This window comes from Moschus berezovskii, chromosome X, assembly GCF_049115385.1.
Source record: "Moschus berezovskii isolate FMDL1 chromosome X, NW_MosBer_1.0, whole genome shotgun sequence".
Taxonomy (NCBI): domain Eukaryota; kingdom Metazoa; phylum Chordata; class Mammalia; order Artiodactyla; family Moschidae; genus Moschus; species Moschus berezovskii.
Window position 1 is genome coordinate 13648494 of NC_142488.1, and position 24933 is coordinate 13673426.

A 24933-nucleotide genomic window follows, 5' to 3' on the forward strand; every position below is an offset into this window, starting at 1 on the left:
AAAGATTTTCTTAGCCTCCCTATAATTTAAGTCCACTGACTGGTTCTAATTTTCATGACTATGTAAAGTATGTTGTTGTATTAAGTCCCTTTAGTCATGTCCGCCTCTTTGCGACTCCATGGACTATGGCCTGCCAGGCGTTTCTGTCCATGGGATTTTCCAGGCAAGAATACTGGAGTGGGTTGCCATTTCCTCCTCTAGGGGATCTTCCCGACCCAGGAACTGAACTAGCGTCTCTTAGTTCTCCTGCATTGGCAGGTGGGTTCTTTACCACTAGCGCCACCTGTATCTGTAAAGTACACAGCTGTATTATTGGATGAGACCAAAATAAAATACAGTTAGTTGAGCTTGACTAAGGACTATAGTGGCTGATGTCCTAAAAACACTCAAGAAATGAAATAATAAGCATAGTGCCATTGAGAAGTAAAAAACAGTGTTCCACTGTGTTTATGAATTCTCTTTTAGACTATTAGGATTGTGTTTAACAAATTACTGTACTTCTTAATGTCCTTGATGTTAGAAAAGAATAATTTACCTCAACATTAATTTCCACTGGCAAGCCAGACATAATACAACTCCACCATCCATTTTAATATTATTCTGACACAGCATTGGCCAGAAATGAAACTTTTGGGACTTTGACCATATGTAGTGCATTAAGAATTTTACTCAACTAAGATAGTTTCGATAGGATTATTAATTAACTCATAAGAAAAACTCAATACGGAAAGAAGACTCCCAACTTTGGACTTGGCTTTCAGTGTCTGTCTCTCCCCTCTTGGTTTTATCTTGATAACAGAGGGGCAAATATTCCAGCCGCCCAAATCACTATCACCAGCTTCACACGATGGCATTCAATGACAATACTTGCACGACCTAATGCTGATTGCATTAATTAGACCCCTAAGTTGCTTTGATTAAATTTCCTCATTGCATCTTACCTTCAATCAAAAATGTAAATATAAACCTTTTCAATGTTCATTAATGCAAGATAAAGCTAAACATTTAAGGAGATGAAAATGAAAACTATGGATATCCTTGTTTTCCTGTGTCTTTAAGAATTACTGAAGGTGTTTAATAAATGGGCTGCCTAGGTGCTTCATGGCCACTTACTAAAGTGTCCTTTGTTATGTTTCCTATGAGAAAACTTGGAAATCATTGCCCAAGCGTAATATCAATGGCCTGTCTATTCTGCCGTATGAGATGTATTGAATCGCATGATCAGAAGAATGATGCCTATATGCTTCTTTTATTTTATTTCTTAGCTTCTGATGTAATAACAAACTGAATTTGGCTTTTAAAAAGTATCTTTGTTTTCTACAATCATGGCTGTTGTGTGAACTAAAAAACTTTTTTTGAAACTCTACCACGCTTAAATCAAAGAATAAATTCTCATGTCGTGTAGGGTAGGGACTAGCAAACATTCTCTAAAACGCCAGACAGTAAATACTTAAGACTTTGAGGACCAGACAATTTCTGTCACAGCTACTTAATCCCACCCTTTCAGCATAAAAGCAGCCATAAACAATAGTAAGGAAATGGGTGTGGCTATACTCCAAAAAATTCTTTGCTTATAAACACAGATTCTGGCCAAATTTGGCCCACAGGCCATAGATCGTCAATTTTGGGATGTAAGGCATCATTATTTAAATAGACATTATGCAGGTGATCATGAGAACATGAGAATTGCTTCACCAAAAGACTCATTAGACCAGAAAGGGGTGTATGATGAAACAGGTAATAATTTAGTTTTGGAATGTAAGTTTACCATTTCCTTTTCTTTCTTTCCCCCTTTTCTTTAGCTAGTGATGGCAAGTTAATTTACAGGATGAGGGGTGTATTTGCAAGCCCCTCCTTCCTATCACAAAGGCATAGTTCGGGAATACTGATAGCGTCAGTAAAGGTTAAGAATATTTGCATGCCATCTGCATGCAGCTGTCCCCAAGGTTGGCCATTAGAAAATGGAGAAGAGACAGTCTCCTCAAACCTTCCAAATAACTGCCTGGAAGGATGTGGGTGAACAGAATGTGACTTGATCCTGTGAGTGCTGGAACATTCCTCATGCCAAAGCAGCAGGAAATAGCAGGGAGGGGTAGAAAGAGCTGAAAGTGTACAAAATGTGTCTACTCAGAGAGTATCTCCAGAATATGATTCCAACTCCCCAGAATCTTCCCCAAATTCCACATCCTCTGCTGGTTACTGCTGCAGGGGGAAGAGCTGTTCTATCTTCAACCTGAAATCATGTTCCCAAAGAACTGGATAAGATGTATGTAGATAGCCCCTTAGGAGAATGTATGGTTGCTGTAACTGCTGGAATGACGTTACAGGCTCTTTTTCATTCTACAGCTGCATAAACAACTCATAAAAAGATGCTAACTTACCAGGAATAGCAGGTACCTACATTCTTTATTTCTAACTTCTTAAGGGAGAGCCAAGAATCAACCAAACATTTTGTTAATCTAAGATACAAGGTGACCTGGTCTCTAAATTAAAAATGCAATGTTAAAACCTGAATTCATCATAAAGCAACTGCTTCTCCCATAATTTCAAATTCAAAGCTAACTTTCCATATTCCAGGCTAGCACAAACTCAACATGATGAAAACATTACTGCAGTGTAGCTGGAAGTTAAAACCAAAATGCCATATAGGTCTGTGAAAAATCCACAAAGCATATCTTTGAAAACTGTTTGACATAATTGGACTGAAAAATATATACATATAAAACAAAAAGAGAGAAGTAGTAAAGTTTAATATGAATGCGGATGAGATAGAGTGGCAATCCCCAAGTACAAACGTTAGATTAAATATAACAAAATAATTGAATTTAAGGAAACAATCTCTGTTGCATGGGCATAGAATTAGAAGTTACCAAAAAAGTAAAACTATAGAAATTCTAAATTTGATGTGAAGTAAAAGTATGGAATATAGGTACCTGTATTACCTGTGTTAAGAATATATAAAGATTCTATGACTTACACATAGCTTTTGAAAAATAAAAGATATATGTATGCATTTACACATATACAGACATGCACACACACAAATAAATATATATACACATACACATACATTTTTAATTTAAATGTTTCCATTATCTAATCTAGTCCCCAGGGAGTCAATCATAGAAAATCAAATTTTAATACAAGGAGATATGTCATTTATTTGAAGTAGAATCTGTCTCTGGAGAGACAAGGCAGTATAAAAGAAAATTCAGTCTGCACTTAGGCATGTCTCTCAATATTTACTTCTCCTTTAATATTTCATTAAACCTAGAAGCAAAAATAAAGACAAAGCAATATAACTATCTTTGGTGGTTTGGAATATCTTGAGAGAATAAACTTATCTGTAAATAAACAGAGGCAGTGCATGGATAAATCGTGTGTCAAATTTGTACCCTATATTGAAAATGATAGTGAACTGAAAGAATTATACAGGCACAGCCCTGGAAGATCTTTTCTTTGGCAATCTACTTCTCTATATCCTTGGGTGTTCTTTTCTATTCTTTAAAGTTTTAAGGGTTGCCATTTATTCTGGAATAATGTATTATCATCATGAACAAAATTAAGGAAAATTTTAATTCCTATACATTATAAAGAAAAATACTTCCAAAAGATCTAATAAAAGTCTTATTTCATATAATTCCTGTCACTATGGCATAAAATATATTTTCTCCTCTAACTTTTCCACTTATCCTTGCTTATGAACAGGCTAATTAATTTATTTTAAATTAACTCTTAGACTTTAAGTGGTTCTATTGTGATAAGATAGATTCAGTGATCTTTTTTAAAGTTCTAATATTGGAAGAAAATCAAAATAGAAAAGTAGGAAACACTGGAGAAGAAAACTTGTTGGAAAGACTTTTTTAAAAGAAAAAAATAAATAAAAGATTTATATTAGCTGTGAAAATTTATATTCAGTTCAGTTCAGTCGCTCAGTCGTGTCCGACTCCTTGCGACCCCATAAAAAGGTCAGTGTTTCATATTTTATGTCACTAATGTAATATTCTCTGAAATCTCTCAAAATGCTTATTTAAATCATTCTCAGGTTCAAAGGAGGACTACAATGATGTTCTCCTGGTGACTTTGTTGCTGAATGCTCACTCTGACTTTTCATGGCCTCTCTCATTCTATGTTTCCTTCTGGGGTAGGGCGTCTCCCTATGGCCTAAGAAATTTAACCCATTCATCTCTGTTATTTCCAGCTGTCATTACTTCCTATACTTAGAATGTTTCTACCTCCACAATTGACTAAGAGATGACATCCTCTTCTCTCCTACCTCCTACTGAAACAATCTCATAAACCTTCACACAAAAAATTTTATTAAGGATAACTGGTTTCCACCTTAAGGGAAATAAAAGGGGTAGTTGTCACATAGTGGAGACACTGCATTTTTTCCTTCAGGAAATCTTCAGAAAATATCACAGTTGGTCTATCTGGTACCTATTTATATGCAAATTGGATTATTTTATTTTCAACAGCCCCTGTTTTGGTTTTCCATAAATCACACATTTCCATTCTTTACTCACACAAAACTCCAAAGCTTCCAGTAACTCCTGTTGCCAATGAAACACTGAAGTGGTCATCTATTTCCAGTTACTATCCTCGGATTCCTTTGGATAATTCAAAAAGTGCAAAATATGTGATGGGGAGAACTTTTAAGATTTTGCCATTCTCTTGGTTCACTCTTGAAGGGAGGGTACAGCCAATGAGCAAATAGAATGGAATGGAAGCTTCCCTGGGCCCACAACAGCACCCTCTTAGTTCTGGGAATTTGCTTCGCAGGTCTGGTATAAAGTAAAATGAAGTTGTTCAGTCGTGTCCGACTCTGCGACCCCATGGTTCCTCTGCCAGGTTCCTCTGTCCAATAATCTCAAATAAAAGTCAGTTGATAAAATTTTCCAAGTCAAAAAGTCCTTATGTTGTACAATAGAGAAACATACAGTTATTATTAAAAATATATTTCAGCTTTTCCTAAGAATCTAGGCTTTGATGACTGATTTCCAGAAGTTAGTAACTATTAGATTACTAGCATTCTTTAAACCCACATGGGGCACTCTTTCTAAGAACTGCCATTTCCAAAATACTCTACCAGCCTGATGGTCAAATGGCTGTATTATGGGGGAAAAGTCATGGGAATTTGGAGTTTAGTGATTAAGGAGAAGGAACTAGATTGATGCTCTTTCATTCACCCTGATCTTTACAACCTAGTTACGATTTTTCTTTTGGCTCTAAAGGGATTAACCAAAACAGACCATCCTGAGGTGGTCTCCATTGTACCTGATAGAAAAACCAACCATCCAAGTTTTGCCTATGACTGAATGGGTTCCCTGAATGTGGGACTCCTGAGACTAAACTGGAAAAGTTCTTAGGCAAATTAGGACATGCCGGTCACTGTTTCAGAAAAGTAAGCAATTATCCAAAATCCAGATGCCAAAACAAAGATGTGGAGACAAAGCAAATGAAGGTGGAAAAGGTAAAGAGAGTAAGATGGGATGAGTATATATCACCCTAAAAGCCCACAGGTGGCAGATGTGGACAACTGTTAGCTCTGAACCATAGTCCCGCTTGACTAGGGAATACTGTTAAAGCCTCTATTGGGTCTGCTCTGTCAAGCAAAGCAACAATTTCCATGAACCTAAAGACCTTTGAGTAAAAATCCTCTGAAGAGAAGTTACTGCCTCACGCTGGTTCATTAGCACAGAAGAAAATTTCTAGGCCAAGTGGGAATGACAGGGTGTACCTGAGTTTCCATGGGGAGGAACATCTTTATCAAAAGGTGCTCAGATTAGGAAAACATGAAAGAGATTTCTGTTTTGATGAAGCATCAAGTCGACTACCGTATATACAACCCATTCAGAGAAATGATAAAATATTTAAGAGTTTCAAAAGTAAGTAGCTGTAAGGGAATTATCTTGTCAACATGAAACATCTTAATATTTATGTTGATGAATTTAAAAAATACTGCCCCATCATATCAGAGTTTTATAATAAGATTTCCACTACAAAATTACAGAGTGGCTTTTCTTCTGCCTAAAGCATCTGAGAAGATTGAAAACACATCATGTCATTTCTGATTTGGAAAATAAATCAGTTTTATTTGACAATCCGCCATCACAGACTGACTGCTGTACTTACCATTATCTTTTTCTACAGCAAAATCAGATGGTTGTTATTTGTTGTTTAGTAGCTAAGTCATGTCTGACTTTGCAACCCTATGGACTGTAGCCCACCAGGTTCCTCTGTGTGTGGGATTTCCCAGGCAAGAATACTGGAGTGGGTTGTCATTTCCTTCTCCAGGGGATCTTCTTGACCCAGGGATCAAACTCACATCTCCTGCATTGCAGGCAAATTCTTTCCACCCAGAATGATTAAATTAAATAAAAATCCAACCAACTCAACTTGTTCCATTAGTGTTCTGATTTGGTTGAGTCTTCTTTCTTTCTCCCCTCTGTTCCCACTCCTAATAGAATTGAGTGGTTTATTTTGACCAAGATATACACAGTCTGGTTTATTCAGATACCAACAAGGCATGCATCAAATCAGGTAGAAGAGTGAGGGGAAAATATGTCAGAGTGGTTGATAGATAACTCTTATGCATGGCGTTTCTGTAGGACTACCGAGTGAATATTTTTCTGAGACAACAGTGGAATGATTCACGGTTGGCATATAGCGAGTACCCTGATGATTCTCTGGACCTGGACCCATCGATGCTGGACTCCATTTGGAAACCAGACTTGTTCTTTGCCAATGAGAAGGGGGCCAACTTCCATGATGTTACCACTGACAACAAATTACTTCGCATTTCAAAAAATGGCAAAGTACTCTACAGTATCAGGTAAGCTTCCTTCAGCTACCCTTTGCTCCCTTCTCCATTTTTCTCCTGACCTACAGCCACCTGATTCTTCAGGGCAAGATGGATATGAATATTATCCTTTGTGGTCTCTCGTTTATTATTTGAAATTAAAGTCATTGAGCGTGCCAGTGGTTCTCATTGTCTCAGAAGGGTAATCTTCCACAACCAAAATATATTTGGTAGGATGTTGGTTAGGTGGTGGTATCATATAAATGTCTGCACGAATATGTTTTTTGATTGATTCAATAAAGGAAGCGCAGGCCATTTTGTTCAATTACTACTGAGCAAAACATATGAGTTTTTATATGTTTCATTCAACACTTCAAATAATTATGCCATTCAATAGTATTTAACCACACACACACACACACACACACACACACACACACACACAAAGATTCAATGGTTCAGTATGGTCACTGATGGCATACTTAGAACTCAGTGAATGGAAAACTGATTCTAATCCCAGCTGTACTTCTAACTAAACATCTGAGCATCATCTGTTAACTTTTCTTGGGCTTGAGCTTGGGACAGAAAATTCCTCAGATGCATTTTTACTTTTGCATTCAAATATAATCTTCTCCAGAATCTTTATCACCCTATGATCAAAATAGTCTCTCTTTTCTGAACCCTAATAATAGTTTTTCTGTGACTCTATAAGGCTCTGACTTCTTCCTACCCCATATTTTGGCTACTTTTATACACAAATATAGCATAAGAACATAGACTTTTGGGAACCAGATAAATCTAGAATTAAATCCATGCTTTGCCACTTGCTAAGTTACATAAGCTATACCTTCAGTTACCTTAATTGGAAAATGGGAAAATCTGTATTTATCTCTGAGTATTCTTGTGAGAATGAATTATATACAGCAGAGGTCAGCAAATATTTTCTATAAGGGGCAGATAGAAACTATTTTAGTTTTGCTGGTCAGACTGTTTCAACGTTGTCATAGCTACTCAGCTCTGCCATTATAGCACAAAACAGTCATAGACAATACTCAAACAAATAGATGTGGCTGTGTTTCAATAAAACTTTATTTACAAAAACAGATGATAGACTAGATTTAGCCCTTTGGCCATAGTTTGCCAACCCCTGATATACAGGATATACAAATACTTGCCACAGTTCCTGACACACATGGTATGTTCTCAATAAATGAAATGATGGCTCTCTGTATTTTAAAATTAAAATAATAAGTCCTTTAAAGTCAAGATATTTGGATTTTCCATCTTCTATACCCCCTCCCAAATGGCCAAGACTGTATGCTGTATAAGAGAGACATCAAATATATTGAATAAATATTGACATTTTAAATATAACATTGTATATATTACATTATAGAATCCCCCTTTCTCTCTAATCTTACTACCAAAAAACAAAGTGGGCAGCAAGCATCTTTGCAAATGATTTTCACAAGTTTGCAGACTCACTACTCACCACCACCAAAATTATATTTCACAACCCTATATACAATTTAGTTCTGTACTGTAATTCCATTCTTAACCTAGTAATTTCACAGCTTGCTGACAGTGGATAGCTGCAATGTCTTTTGGAAGGAAAGAGGCTGCTCATTTGTAAAAAGTGTCAAAGTCACTGCTTTCACAAGGAATCAGGGAAACTTCCACTACTTTATTTTTAAGGAACTTAACCTTATTTTTATAATTTTTTTAAGGAAACAGAATATTCCACATAGTGATACATTTGGTATAAGATGCAGTATTGGGCACAACCTAAGTTGATGTGACCTGATGAAATGGGACATACGTAGAGCATGGTGCTGGGAAGGAGAGTTATAAAAAGCAGCACAGAGTATCAGCTGCTCCAGCTAACCCTCTGGGCCTTGGGTGGCATTTGCTCTAGTAAATACCTGGCATCATGCACTGCTGAAATAAAACTAGCTTTTTTTCCCCCTTCTGTTCTATAAAACCCTTGCATTCTAGAACCTAAAGAATATAATGTTCGTCAGACTAGATCCAAAGGCAATTCTTCTATCTCTGCTTCCTAGTAGGCTCTGAAATACCCCCAACAATTGTTTTGGGTTGGGTGGAGTTTGTTCTGTGACAGACTAGTTTTGACTTTTCCTTCATGGTGGGTATTCTATGAAATGAGGGGAAAGACCCTTGGTGTAAGAGAACTGGGCACACAATTTTAAGGAAACATAGCTCTAGGCAGATTTGAACTGCAGGAATCTAATTATTTGCCAGGAAGGGTTTTCAGTGAGCCAGACACCGTGCCATGCCTAGAGATCCAGAGCTGAGTAAAATGTGGTCTCTGCCCTGGAAGGGCTCCAGCCTAACAAGGCAGGCACACATAAGATAATTTAAGTAGCAGGAATAAATAGGAACAAGGGAAAGAAAAGTGGCTGTAACTCTGCAAACGAATTCTGTGACTCAAATACTGTTAGAATTGGGGGCTTGGCACCTACACCTGTTTATTTGAGTCACTTGGCCCATCTTAACTAGAGGGTAAGGAGGAATTAATGCTAATACCTGCCCAGCTACAGGTCCAACTCAAGTTTAAAGATCAGTTTCTGCTGTCTAAAAGGTGCTGGGAAGTCCTTGCTGGCATTCTATTAGGAAAGACTTTCTTTCCGCTCTCAGGGTTACAATGCAAATACCCGCAGGAGAGGGAACATGTGGTCCTCAATTCATGCTAAACTACAAAGAACTGACACAAAATTTTCCTTCAGCTAGTAGGTTTAATGTCTGTGAAGAATAGTGGAATGAGCATGTTGGATGCCTGAGAGGAAAAATAAGATAGGACGAAGAGAGTTAAGGAAGATACAAGGAAGGGATACAACAGAAGCACCAAAGATAAACTCATGAATTGCCTCCATCTGACACATTCCAATAATTACTTCAACTTTGGTCCACATTAAAAAAAGAATACTGTCCTATGGTTATGCTTCGTATTTGAATTTTCCTGAAACCTAAAGCATATGGATAGAAGCGCTGCATCCAGGAAAAATTCTACACTTTCTTAATTTTGTAGGAGCAGAGGTAGAATTAACTGCATGGAGACCAAAGCCCAAGGCTTTGATGGCCAAACAAAACACAGAGAACTATGCAGCCACTGAATTATAACAAGCAAGATCACACTTCCCACAATGTAATATATCTGTTAATCAGAAGACAAAAGTTTAAAAAAGGGAGTAACAGTAGACCAGAAATCCATAAGTGTCCTACAGATTCAAATACCTGGAGTATCTGAGTAAAATTTAAGCAAATATACAGTGATTCAGGACATAGTCTCTGTTGGCGAAAAAGTGTCAAATTTGTTTCTGTCTACTTAACCTCTGATTTCTATTTTTTAATTATTCACTTCCCTGACATGTTTGATCTTACCCTGTTTTGAAGCTTCTCTGTTGACCCACCCTATTAAGTACTGACCATTCTTAACCAAAGGGTAAACAAGGACACACATCTTGCTTTGTACAGTCTCTTCAGAGACACTCAAATTCTAAATTTATATTACTTAAAAAGGCCAAAATCCACAGTGAAATAAAGAAGTGAGCCTTGAGTATCATACATATTATTGTTCAAATAATATTTACTGAATCAAGTATAGTAATTTGGAGTAGAAGTTAGGACATCATAGCATGTGGTGTGCAATATGAAAGAAAAAGGGAGAGGGTGAGCATTTTAAGAGAAGCAGCTGGTCTCAAATGTCCACAATGTCTTTGCTAATATCTGTTTTTTTCCCTTCCTTCTCATTGCTTCTGAGAATTTTCTGCCAGAATGCTGACTTTTATAGACGCATAGGACTTGTTTTTTGAAGGTATTACCTTGCAAAATATCCTTGTTTTACTGATAAGGAAGTGACTTCTTTCAAAAGTTAAATGAGTTAAAATAATGGAGCCCATAAATAGGAAAGCTCGGACAACAATCAAAGCTCTTGACATCTATTTCAGAGCTATCATCTCCTACCTCACATTAATTCTTCATTTACTCCAATTCCAATTTAAAGACACAAACAAATACAATTCAAAAGACATATGGTTTTGGAACCAATCTTTTGGGGACTTAATTTTCAAAGGACTATCAGAGGAAGGAGGTAAGATTTAAGATGTGGATATAAAGTATCTTGAAATTTCACAAATGACCAAAAAGACTGTTTAAATTCAAGATGCCACAGTTTTGATTTTGTGTTTGTGCTCAGTCGTATTCAATTTTTGTGATCCCATGGACTGTAACCTGCCAGGCTCCTCTGTCCATGGGATTCTACAGGCAAGAATACTGGAGTGGAGTGCCATTTTCTACTCCAGGGGATCTTCCCAACCCAGGATTGAGCCTGAGTCTCTTGCCTCTCCTATATTGGCAGGTGGATTCTTCACCACTGAGTCACCTGGGAAGCCTTTCAAACAGGAAGCTCACTTGATAGTTTTATGTAGCATGTATAGTTTATATAGCATATCTACTTTCTGAAAAAATTTACCATCCTGGGATCCTGGAGAAGGAAAGAGCAACCCACTCCAGGATTCTTGCCTGGAGAATTCCATGGACAGAGGAGCCTGGCGGGCTACAGTCCATGGGGTTGCAAGCAATCAGACATGACTTAGCGACTAAATAACAACACAAAACAAAGTTCTTAAGTAAACTCCTTATCTTCAGGCAACTTGTTGAGAACTTATTCTATTTTTAAAGACTATAAAAGAAGCAGATTTTATATAAGTTACTCTAATATTGTGCATAAATTATTACTTTTTAATTTATTTATTATTTTTTGGCTGTGCTGGGTCTTTGTTGCAGTGCACAGACCTTTTCTAGTTGCTTACCATGGGCTCTAGGGCACATGGGCTCAGTAGTTTGGACTGTGGACTTCTCTAGTGGTGGTGCATGGACTTAGTTATCCCATGGCATGTGGGATCTTAGTTCCCCAACCAGGGATCGAACTCGTGCTCCCTGTATCGGAAGGCAGATTCTTAACCACTGGACCACCAGGGAAGCCTCCAGAGATTCTTCCTTATATAACTTAAACCAAATTTGCTACAACTTAAATAATTTTCCTACATTTGTTAACATGATAAACAAATGGCTTCCATTTTTATAAGGATGGAGGGATTACATCACTGATTTAGCTTTCATAAACTTTCATCCCACCAGAGTTAATGGACATATGTTTGGTCACCAATATTACGTTGCCGGTTAATTTGACAGTGTGTAAAATCAGCACCAAGAAGTTCTTCATGTTGCAGTTTTCAGTTTACTGCACAGTTTGAGGCCCCTACTCTGAATTTTATGATATTGAATGCTATCTTGGTTCCTTCTGATACTATAGTCAACAAGGCTTTTAGAGTCAAATACCCTTGAAGTAGGGTCTCTGGCCTCAGAACTAACTGTGTGACCTAGGTAAAATTTGTTCTCCCTCTGAACCTCTATTTCCTCAGCTTTGAAAAAGAGATGATTTGCCTAAAAGAGCTTTAGTAGAATACACTATATAGATAGTAAAAAATGGCATTGCCCTCCGCTCTGGAGCCCTCGGTATTTTCTTGTAATTTCATGATTGTGCTTTCTGTCCCAGTCTGTAAGTCAAAGAGTAAACTGACCAGGATAGATCCCCACGACTTCTGGACATTACTGTTTGCCTTCACTGTCTTCTTATTTGACTGATCAGGTAGCTGGGGGTCCTATGCTATCTGCCAACTACATAGAGTTCTCCAAACAATAAATAGTTCTGCGATTGTTCCTCCACAACAGTACTCCACGTCACCCTCGTCATCAACTTAATCTGAGCTGAAACTTACTCCTTTATGGTGTTAGAGGTGATTTCCTTGTTAATTCCTTTTGATTCAATTCATAAATCCAGGTGTCGAGAATTCAGTGTCCCAGAATCCCAGTAGTAACTGAGCTGTCATAGAGAACTCTTGGGGACTGACATGCCTTCTCTCTCTGTGATGACAGATTACAGGCAGCAATGAGAGTAGGTGAAGTGTAGATTTCTAGACAAGTATCCAGCTGCGCTCCCCAAATAATCCTGTCTAATGACCTGTCTTTATCCACACACATAAAAGGTCAGCTTTTCTAACATCACCTCCTACTCTTGACTCATCCTATGGCCTGATGCAAGAACTTCAAAGATTCCAACTTCAGTTACAGAATGATTGTTATAGCACAGGAAAAAAAAAGAACATTCTTTATTTAGATGTCAGAGCTGAAAATGGAATGCACAGTGAACTAACCTGCCTAAATGTTACCAATGGTGATACTTTGATTATCTTACTCTCAATTTTGATGAGACACATAAGCCCATATTTTCTATTAGAAGGCAGCTATGCAAAGCTGTGATTTCTTCTCTCTGTGCATATTTGGACCATGTTTATCTTTATATCCTGTAATCCAGGCAAAATTACATTCTCATTTTCCAACTCTGTGTCCAAATCCTCATTAGTTTTGTGACTTGACTTAATGCAGTAATTAATGACTGTAACATAAGTGCCCACATCAGAATTAAGCAGTGAGGCTTCAGAGAAATCCTGGAAAATACCATGGAACCCACGATTCCCTTCTTCCTAGAGGCAAGCAAGGTTAGGAGGCTGGGAGGCGCTGGCATGCATATACGCTGGTGGCTTCAGCAGGAAACTGAGCTAAGTGGTGCAGAGGGGGCACTTTTGGAGTGTGGGCCTCAAAAAAGGTGCAGCTGAGGGTAAAAGCATTAAAGTCCAGAAAGTATGTTCTGTACATGACAGATTCTCTTACAGCACGAGAAACTGTACTCCTGATTGGGTTCAGAAATACACACACACTTAAAGGGCATAATTCTGGTTCAAACACAACAGAGTAAGGATTTTACGCTTGTTTGAAGGAAAAGAGGAATTAGGCAATGAAATACAAGGCAGGTGGCATGACCACGTGTCCTTGACTGTTTACCTGATTGGATTAGCAATAGCAACCGGTAGGTTATTCTCTTTTTGGAGGTAACTTTCCACTGCATTAATATTCATTAGAGTTTGCTCTGAAGGTGATGGAGCAAAGAACAGAATACCAAGAAGGTAGCTTAGGGCACAGGAGCACCACACTTTCTTCCATCATTTACTGTATCCTCTAGGCTCAAAGACTAGCCTCTCTAAGCCCATCAGTTTATCATTCTGAGTCTCACTTTCCTTACTATAAAATGAGACTGAACCAGGAGATTAGATGAAGTCTGAGGCTCTGTCCTAAGTCTATAACAATTTTCAAAATGATCTCCTTCCCAAACTACAAGATTCCTTTGGGATGAGGAAAAATGAGTGGGTTCTTCATGTTCCTTAGGGCTTGGGAGACAGCAATAGGAGATTCTGAATTGTGAGGCCTATCTCAAACTACTTTTGGATCTTTTAACCTTTTTCTCCCAAACTGAATATCTAACTTCTGAGGAGAGGAACCTGACTTTGGAGTGGGGTAGGGAAGGTTGGACTACTCGCTGTTTAAGAGGCAGCCTTATATTCAACATATAGTTTGCACAGAGGCTAATACTTAAAACTAAGCTCCCTACTGAGAAATTTCCCAATCGCAAATTAGATCATGCATACTCTCTGATTCAACCATCAGGAGTATCCAAGAGATATTATTTTAGAATGTGTTCATGAATTATGGGTTTATATACTTTCAGACAAGATGGTTGACTGAGATAATTATTATCTGGATATGTAGACTGAAGGAAATCACCTAGTAGATTTGAACCAGTAGAGTTCAAGGGCTGATGCTGCTGCTAAGTCACGTCAGTCATGTCCGACTCTGTGCGACCCCATAGACGGCAGCCCAACAGGCTCTGCTATCCCTGGGATTCTCCAGGCAAGAATACTGGAGTGGGTTGCCATTTCCTTCTCCAATGCATGAAAGTGAAAAGTGAAGGTGAAGTCGCTAAGTCATGTCTGACTCTTAGTGACCCCATGGACTGCAGCCTACCAGGCTCCTCCGTCCATGGGATTCTCCAGGCAAGAGTACTGGAGTGGGTTGCCATTGCCTTCTCCGAGTTCAAGGGCTAGTATGCCTGAATTTTCTTATGACAGGATACCAAAGGAAATTCAGAGGTCCTGGTGAGCCTGCTCAACTTATGTTGATGTAGGCTTCTGCCTGGTCCACAGTGCTGCTTTTCAAAGGCTTCCTAGATGGCATTAATCCCAAAATAAACACACATAATATCACCATGATGCTCATGAGACACACAAATTACTTTAGTGCATTCTCATAGTACATAACCCAAAGGAAGGACATTCCCATTTTAAAAAGGGAAAATATTGTCCAGCCTCAAAAATCAGCAGGCCCCTATGTTAGCTTCTTGTTAAGAGTCAACTAAGGAACTGTACTTGGTTTCAAAGTGTTATCTAATCAAGAATGGACTATCCTTCCAACTGACCAATACTTCATTCTCTCTCCAGCCTTAGCCGTGGAGAAACAGTGGCCAACAACTTCCCATCAGTTAGTACAACTGAAGTCGCAATGAAGGAAAATGCTAGCAAAGTAACACAGTTTTGCTCTTTTATCTGCTGTCAGCAGATAAAAGTTACTTTGGTTTTCTTAAAATCACATTGGCAGTTCTTTTTATTTTTTGCCAAAAGTAAAATAATCCCAAATAAACAGTAAGAGAATTGCTATACAATGCTATTTTCAACTCAGCATCACCATTAAATAGCTGTAAACTCAGACAACAGAGTAACCATGGACAAGTTAGTTCTCAGTAATTTAATGTGCAGGGTAATAACATTTTATCTTCATGAATATTTGGTGTATAAATAAATAGTAGCTGTTAAATGACTGAAATTTAAAACTTAACTAAAATGTGGGCAGAACTGGTTATCTGAATCTTTGATCATCTGAGCTCTTCTTTCTGATGTTCATTGTAGCCCTCTCCTATTCAACACCTTGAAAACTTTTTCGTTCAGGAAGCATCAAAGCATTTGGAAAAGTTTTAGCTGCAGATTTATCTGTTGCTCTCCAAGTTGAATCCAATTCATATTTGGACTTCATTAACATGGGTCCACCATATGTGTGCACATTTTCTGAAGGGACAAGGCACAGATGGGAGCAGATATTGTATTTTTGTCCTTCCCAGCAAGTATTGCATATGGGTATTTTCTGTGATGCCTTTATGTTTGGTAAACACAATCCTTCCTAGTCAGCCACTGGTATTTTAGTCAGGGGAGAGGAGTAGAACAGCTGATGAACCAGCACTGTTGCCATTCACTCCCTGCAACACCCAAGGTCAACATGGAGAAACAGGTCTTACACTTATCTGGAATTAACTAAAAGGATAGACTCTAATAGCAAAGCTTACTACCAACATTGGGTTTAGTTTCAATCTTAGATAAAATTGAAGAAATGATTTCTCACCAGTGTCCTAGCCACATGATTTTGAGCCCCGTTATCCATCTAGCTTCATTTGATACTCTCAGTATCAAAGTCTGCTCTTGGGGATACGATAAAGAACCTGAGAATCTATCAACTCATATACACAAAGGAGGAAATGACTAACAGTACTTGAAATACTACTCTCTCCCTAGATTTTCATCTTAATAGTCAGGGAAGCCTTTAGCTAAATGTCTATTATCCCTTTATGAAAGTGTTAGTAGCTCAATCACGTCTGACTCTTTGTGACCCCATGGACTGTAGCCCACCAGGCTCCTTGGTCCATGGGATTCTCCACGCAAGAATAGTTGAGAGGGTTGCCATTCCCTTCTCCAGCAGATCTTCCCAACCCAGGGATAAGAGTTGGGAGGAATTTGATCAGGAGCATGCACTGGAATCTTTCCAGAATCCTAATAATTTCCACACCATGACTTTCCAACCTTTACTTATATAAACAGTCTTACCAGGCAATGCCACATCTGCACCTGCCCGTGGACCAGGGGAACGGCTAAGGGCTGGAATGAGCAAGACCATCTCTATGCTTTACATGGTGAACAAGGTCAAAGTGTCCATTTAATTACAGAGCTTTCAGAAGATGAGCTTAAAAACTTCATGCCTTGCCTGCCTAGCCAAACTTGGACCGGACAAGGATCCTTTTGTGGGTACCTTGAGTTTTAATTCAAGATGATCAAATAATTATTGTAAGTCATACTTCCCTAACAGACCCAAAGGACCCTCTCAGGATCTAGATCTGTAAGGTAGGTTATCCATTCTACCCAATCAGTGTAATGAAAGGGAGTAATGAAAAGCCTTTTAGTTGACTGAGTTCAGCTATGTCTGATTTACATAACCTGGAACATTCTTTAAATGAGAATTTGAAAACAACTTTAAAAAGATGAATAATAAATGCACAACTATTGGAATAGACTCCATAAAAAGAATACATATATGTATACATATATACACACATATATTAATATATTAGTAATATTAAACTATGATTCCCTTCAAAGAAACTGTTATTTCAAGTGTCTGATAAGCATGATGCCCAATAAATCCTTGCCAAAAATTGCTGAATGGATGTATTAGATTATATCCCAGATGGAGTTCTGTTTAACATGGATCCCTCCTGACTAAAGACAGGGAGCTGGTCTCCCTCCATGCTCTGTCTTCATCCCTGACCAGTACCAGGGGTTTTTATAAATCCTTAGTTGGGGATCATCCAGTGAATGTTGCAGCCACCACCCCAACTTTCTTTAAAATTTCTCAGTGGCTCTCGGGGATATTAGATTTTCTAGTCAGAGACCAGAGACAGCACTCTGATACACTGCTACTGCCCTGAGTAGAGTTCCATTGCCTACTTTTGCACACGTGTGTATGTTAACAAGCATCTGGTTTAGGTTCTTCTCTGCTGCACCTTCCACTCTTCTTAGCAGCTACCCCAGTTTTTTTCTAGTAACACCTACCATATTATTGGTTGCCAATGAATTGACCTTGACCTTAGCAGCATGCCTCTCCCTGGTGACTGAGCTTCATGACTAACCTCCCTTACTGTCTCACTACCCCTCATCCAATCACTTAGAAGTCTCCTTGAGCCTAACTGTTCAGACAAGGTTTTGAATAGAAAGTCTTATTTTCCAAAGAGAGTGCTAATGCCACTGAAAAAACCACAGACCTCTTTCTCAATCCCCTGCCTATTTCTCTTTCAAAATGTTCTCCTCTTAGTCCATCACACGGACAGTAACTAAAGTCCTCGTTGGGACATGCTGAAGTAGAGCTTCTTAAAATGTGCTCCACAAGATCAGCCCAGCATTAACTGAGCTATTTCTCAGGAGGGCCTAAGAATCCGCATTCCTACCAAGCCCCTCAGATGATACCTACATCGACCAGAGTTTGAAACCCATTGTGCTAAAGAAGACCCTGATCAGACAACTAGCCTAATGGTATCTTTTAATCCAATGACCACTCTAACTCCTTCCCTCCATCTCCCCATATGTGTGGGTTGTATAAATGATGCATGTCTAACTTGACTTCTAACTTGCTCCAGGCTAATTTCACTTAAGAAGGACACTCTTGTTTAATACATGATGCATCCTGTCAAATCTCCCTGGCATTTGAATGTCACATGATTCAGAAACTTCCAAGTATACCTGAGAGGATAGAGGCAACAGACCTACATGACCTGCACTGTACAGTAAGGCTGTCCTTAACATTTTAGGAGAAAGAGCGAATAGTGTTCCAGGATGTGGTATGACAAAGCCCCACGGGGACAACAAATATATACCCAGATTGCCAGAAAGTTCTAATTTTAAGAAGCATTAGTATTTAAACTTAAGGCTTTCATCACATCCAAGAATGGAAATTCACCTATAAGAGGAAATTTTTATGCTGGTCACCTTTGCTTGCAGTTTAGAATCCTAGAAATTTTGAGCAGGATGGAGTTGTGGGTAAGGAATGAGGCTCAGAGATATAGTTAAGGTCAAACTGCTCTTCCTCTATAAGCCTGGTCCACAACCCAGGCCCCTGGATCTCCAGTCAATGATGCTTCTACTCTAGGAGGTGGCCAGGGGAGGCTAGAGGAGTTCTTAAAAGGAAAAGTCATGGGAAGCCTGGATAACTGCAGAAAATATGAAGCCAACCAAGGTGTCTACAATCTATTCTGCTAGCGTTACAGACAAAAGAAGATGATAAACTAGCAACAGATTCTTTTTCTAAGAAGTAACATTGTAGAGTAGAAAATAATAAGCAAACTTTGACATCAATTAAAGTTGGGTTCAAATCTAACTTTGGTTGCTTACTGTTTTTGTGACTTTGGGGAAATGGCTTAACCTCTCTGAGTTCCAATGTGCTTATCTCAAAAACAGAGATGATTCTCTCTGCCTCCTGGGATAGTACTCCACGACTGCAAAATAATGAGAGCACTTGACCTACAGCAGGTGCTCACAGAATGATTATAAATACTATCAAAATCGCTTGAAGTTTTATTTTTCCTTATTAAGCATTTTAATCCTAAAAGAACATAGGTTCTATACCCTCTGCTATTTCCATGTACCACCAAAGGTTTGCATATACTACACAGAGTGTGCTACGCATGGTCCCTGAGAAAGGAATGGCAGGAATATACCTGAGACTCTTGCTTTACCTAAAGCACAAAAGCATCTCTTTACCCTTCCTTTCCAAACAAGACAGACTACTATATCAGAATTAACGCTCTTTGAATGTTGGAAATATTTTCTTTAGGCAAGAAGATCCCTCATGACAATTTGTAATTCCATCTGAAAATTAATTTTCTCTTCAAATGGCTTTTTCTTCCCTCAAGAATCTTTTACTGGGAATGGTCTTCCACTTACACAGAATTCCTTATGAATGAGTAGTTGTTTTACAAGTCAAGTAACCTTCTGTCCACCATAAAATTATAATGTGATTAATATGCATGCTTCTAGCAATATGAGAACAGTCCTGGCCATGAACCCAGCTACCTGATCAAGGCTAGAGGACCGGTGGACATGGCTTTCTGGCTTTCTTTCTATTTGGGTTGCCTTATTTCTAGTATCCACTAGAAATGCTAGCAACTTACAGAGAGGGGCCAGGCAAGCTTTCTGGCTTCCTTTGCCAGTCTTGGAATTTGGCAACACCCCATGGGCTCTGGAGTGGTTTTATACATATAATTACAATTACACGTATGTACAATTATAACAATTACATATAATTATGATTTTACACTGTATAATTACGATTATACAGTGGAAGTGACAAACAGACTCAAGGGATTAGATCTGATAGACAGACTGCCTGAAGAACTATGAACAGAGGTTTGTGACATTATACAGGAGGCAGTGATCAAAACCATAACCAAGAAGAAGAAATGCAAACAGGCAAAATGGCTGTCTGAGGAGGCCTTACAAATAGCTGAAGAAAGAAGAGAATGAAAGGCAAAGGAGAAAAGGAAACACATACCCATCTGAATGCTGAGTTCCAAAGAATAACAGGAGAGATAAGAAAGCCTTCCTAAGGGATCAATGTAAAGAAATAGAGGAAAACAATAGAATGGGAAAGACTAGAGAGCTCTTCAAGGAAATTAGAGATACCAAGGGAACATTTCATGCAAAGATGGGCACAATAAAGGACAGAAACTGTATGGACCTAACAGAAGCAGAAGAGATTAAGAAGAGGTGGCAAGAATACAAGGAAGAACTATACAAAAGAGATCTTAAAGACCCAGATAACCATGATGGTGTGACAACTCACCTAGAGCCAGACATCATGGAGTGCAAAGTCAAGTGGGCCTGAGGAAGCATCACTACGAACAAAGCTAGTGGAGGTGATGGAATTCCAGCTGAGCTATTGCAAATCCTAAAAGATGATACCGTTAAAGTGCTGCACTCAATATGCCAGCAAATTTGGAAAGCTCAGCAGTGGCCACAGAACTGGAACAGGTCAGTTTTCATTCCAATCCCAAAGAAAAGCATGCCAAAGGATGTTCAAACCACCACAAAATTACACTCATCTCACATACCAGCAAGGTAATGATCAAAATTCTCCAAGCTAGGCTTCAACAGTAAGTGAACCAAGAACTCCCAGATGTTCAAGCTGGATTTATAAAACGCAGAGGAACCAGAGATCAAATTGCCAACATCTGTTAGATCATACAAAAAACGAGAGAATTCCAGAAAAAGACATTTATTTCTGCTTCATTGACTATGCTAAAGCCTTTGACTTTACAAAGTCAAAGTTTGTTGACTTCACAACAAACTGTGGAAAGTTCTTCAACAGATATGAATACCAGACCACCTTACCTGCCTCCTAAGAGGCAGAAGGGGACGACAGAGGATGAGATGGTTGGATGGTATCACAGACTCAATGGATATGAGTTCAGAAAGCTCCAAGAGATGGTGAAGGACAGGGAAGCCTGACTTGCTGCAGTCCGTGGGGTGACAAAGAGTCAGACATGACGGAGCAACTGAACAACATGGGTTCTGATGACCCTCCTTCTCTTCTAAATCCTTTGTGTTTTCCCATTTCTGCTGAATAAAAGCCTTACATTCTCCCACAGAGCTTGAGGATGCTGATTCGCTCATTCAACAAACATTTATTGAATACCTACTCTGTTCAAGGCATTATTTTAGATGGTAAAAAGGGAAACTTGTAGCCTTTGTGGTTATTGCATAAGGGAAGAACCTTGCATAGGAGAGAAATAAGTAAATTTAAAAATTCATTTGATTTACATAGAAAACTATAAAACACTAGTGAAAGTAATCAAAGAGGACACGAATAGATGGAGAAATATACCGTGTTCGTGGATTGGAAGAATACCAAAGAAGACATAAAGATGGCTAATAAACACATGAAAAAATGCTCAACATCCCTCATCATCAGAGAAATGCAAATCAAAACCACAATGAGATACCATTTCACACCAGTCAGAATGGCTGCTATCCAAAAGTCTACATGCAATAAGTGCTGGAGAGGGTGTGGAGAGAAGGGAACCCTCTTACACTGTTGGTGGGAATGCAAACTAGTACAGCCACTATGGAGAACAGTGTGGAGATTCCTCAGAAAACTGGAAATAGAACTGCCATATGATCCAGCGATCGCACTCCTGGGCATACACACCGAGGAAACCAGAATTGAAAGAGACACATGTACTCCAATGTTCAATGCAGCACTGTTTATAATAGCCAGGACATGGAAGCAACCTAGATGTCCATCTGCAGATGAATGGATAAGAAAGCTTTGGTACATATACACAATGGAGTATTTCTCAGCCATCAAAAAAAATGCATTTGAATCAGTTTTAATGAGGTGGATGAAATTGGAGCCAATTATACAGAGTGAAGTAAGCCAGAAAGAAGAACATCAATACCGTATATTAACGCATATATATGGAATTTAGAAAAATGGTAACCTGAACCCTGTATAAGAGACTGCAAAAGAGACATAGGCATTTAGAACAGTCTTTGGGACTCTGTGGGAGAGGGTGAAGGTGGAATGATTGGGGAGAATGGAATTGTAGCATGTATATTATCATAAGTGACCAGTCCAGGTTCGACGCATAAAAAAAAATAAAATAAAATAAAAATTCATTTGATTTAAAAAACTGTAATATTAATGAGGTTTACAATGTCTGCATCTATCAGTAATTTAAACTTTAAGATATAAACCTAAGCTGGTATGATGAGCAAGGTGAACTAAATAGGAAAGTAGTAAGGAATGGAATGGGGGAAGCTGATTTCCTGTGCTTTGTCTTATCCTTTTGCTTTTAAAACAGAAATGTTCACTCAGCCTTCTAACTCTATAAAGAAGCAGGGAACTTTATTCTTTCTCTTGGGCAAACAGGAGCAGGGGTGCTCTGAATACCTGCATGTCTTCACAATAACAGAAGGGGATGTGTGATAATGCTTCAGTAAATGAGATCTTTAAGAAAAATCAAATGGGTTGGGAAGATCCCCTGGAGAAGGGAAAGGCTACCCACTCCAGTATTCTGGCCTGGAGAATTCCATGGACGGTATAGTCCATGGGGTCGCAAAGAGTTGGACACGACTGAGTGACTTTCACTTCACTCTGTATCTCTGTACAAAATAATATCAAGCTCACTTTTCTCCCAAACCCATGTTTTTAAATTTAAAGATAGCTTTTAAAAATCAATAGTGGTTACTTTGGAAGGTTCTTGACTGAGATGAGAGCACAAGCGAGTGTTCTGGGGTGATGGGAATATTCTAAGTCTGGATCTCGGTGCTTGTTAAACAGGTGGGTATAGATGTAAAAACGGTGTCATGCTGTAACTTACGATTTGTGTATTTTTACTGTGTTTAACATATACTTCAGTGAAAAATGAAAAAAACTAAGTAAAACGCAAGTCTGTGTTTTAGGTCTGCAGATGTGTGGTAAACTAGACATCATAAATTATACGCTCTGTGGTCCATGAAAGAACTGATTAGATCTTTCCAATCGCTTTGCATTTGCTCAGATGATGACATGATTTAGCAAAGTGGGGAGCTGTTAACCTGCCTCCTTGTTATTGACACCCATTGGGTTCCCATACAAAACCTATCTAGAAAGAGAAATAGAAAAATAGATAAGGAAGAAGGGAAAAACACACACAGTTCTCAGCTGAGACTGAAATTCAGAGTTTCATGCTCTTTGGGAATTTCACTCAGTCGGGCTTTTCCATTGTGTTAATAGTTTTGACCCCAAGAACTCTGTAGGATTGTTACATCTGCCACAAAGCCAGAAATATCATATCTGAAGCTTTTTTCCCTAAATAAATGTGAAAAGTTCATAAAAGAATCCAATTAAGCAAACCTATGATTAAGAATATTAAAATCGGGTCATTTCCAATAGCAAACAAAATACCACTGAATTCCTTGTTGCATGTTTTAAAACTATTCATTTCTGTTATTATTAGTTTTTAATTTCTCAAAAGTAAACTTTTCAAAATCATAATGAAATTTCCAGGTTTTCTGGTTTTGATTCAATTAAACTATGCACATGCCCTCTGATTATTTTTATATGATGGACATATTTTTGTTTGATGAAAATATTTCCTCTGTAAAAAATTTAAAAAAAAATAGATTTTGCTGTGTTAATAACAATTTTAAACTCACAGATCCTTTTGAAATTCCCCTCCCTTAATAAAGTGTCAATTTTTAAAAAATTTCTGCTTACTAGAGATTTTCATTTTGATTCTTTTACTCTTCTATTATGTTAAAGAGTTCATGACATTGATCTCAATAAAATAAAACCTCAAAAAAAAAGTCTTTATGCTAGGAAGAAATTTAAATATATTTAACTATATTTATACTGATATCTGTAAATGAACTCTACAACTGACAAAAATCATTTTTCCTGTCTAAAATGTTATCTTAACTTGGATATTTAGAACTCAAAACTATTGCTTTTCCTTTAGAAATGTGGTATTTGTGTTCTCAGAATAGCTCACAGAAGGTAGGTAATTTATTTAGCAATGAAGGTGAAATACTGTATGTTTGTAGCAAAATTTTAACAATAATAATATAATTATAGTAATAGCAAAACATTACTGAATAAAACATAATTTAATAATTTCACCTTTCAGCTACTGTTTAAAGAAAGGCATGCTTAATAACATAAAGTTGATCATCTTCAAATAGCCTATATTGTCAATATAGATAACACAAAATGAATAAAGAGTTAAAAAAAATAGTATGCGTCATCCCACCAACCAAAAATAACTACTCTTAATATAGTGCTGTGTTCACTTCTAATATTGAAACCATTTTTACATGATTGGGAGTACACTGTACTATTTTTGTATCTTGCTTTTCCCTGTCATTGTTGTATTTTAATGATTTTGAAGATTGTCAGCATGGATTCTTTGTCTAATCTCACTTCAAATCCCAAATCTTTTCTTTCTTTAAAATAACTGGGCCACTATTTTTTATTATGATGATTTTGTTTTGGATTGAACAGGTATAACACAAAGCTGAGAAAGGAAAGAAAGGGGAATCAGGAAGGGAGAGCATGACAGAAAGGAAGAGTTTAGGTAATAGTGCAAGAGTCAGAGGGGTCTATGGATAGAAAAGATATTTGAGAGAAAACGAACAGAAACTTGGAACAGTGAACTTCAAAATAACATGGATTCTAGCATTAGAGCTAAATGGCAATAAGCATCATTTGATTCTACCCCATCATTTGATAGTGAAGTGAAAGTCATTCAGTTGTGTCCAACTCTTTGTGACCCCATGGCCTATACAATCCATGGAATTTTCTAGGCC

The 24933-nt window shown here is 38.0% G+C and overlaps 1 protein-coding gene across 2 annotated transcripts in view; it reads left to right on the plus strand.

Moving 5' to 3' along the window:
* GLRA2 (glycine receptor alpha 2) overlaps positions 1-24933 on the plus strand; it is a 212105-nt gene that overhangs the window by 48430 nt on the left and 138742 nt on the right. For both annotated transcript variants that reach the window (XM_088833656.1, XM_055393598.1), the window contains exon 4: positions 6612-6835. In XM_088833656.1, coding sequence (XP_088689782.1) covers positions 6612-6835 — 224 coding nt within the window. The remainder of the gene's footprint in view (positions 1-6611; positions 6836-24933) is intronic.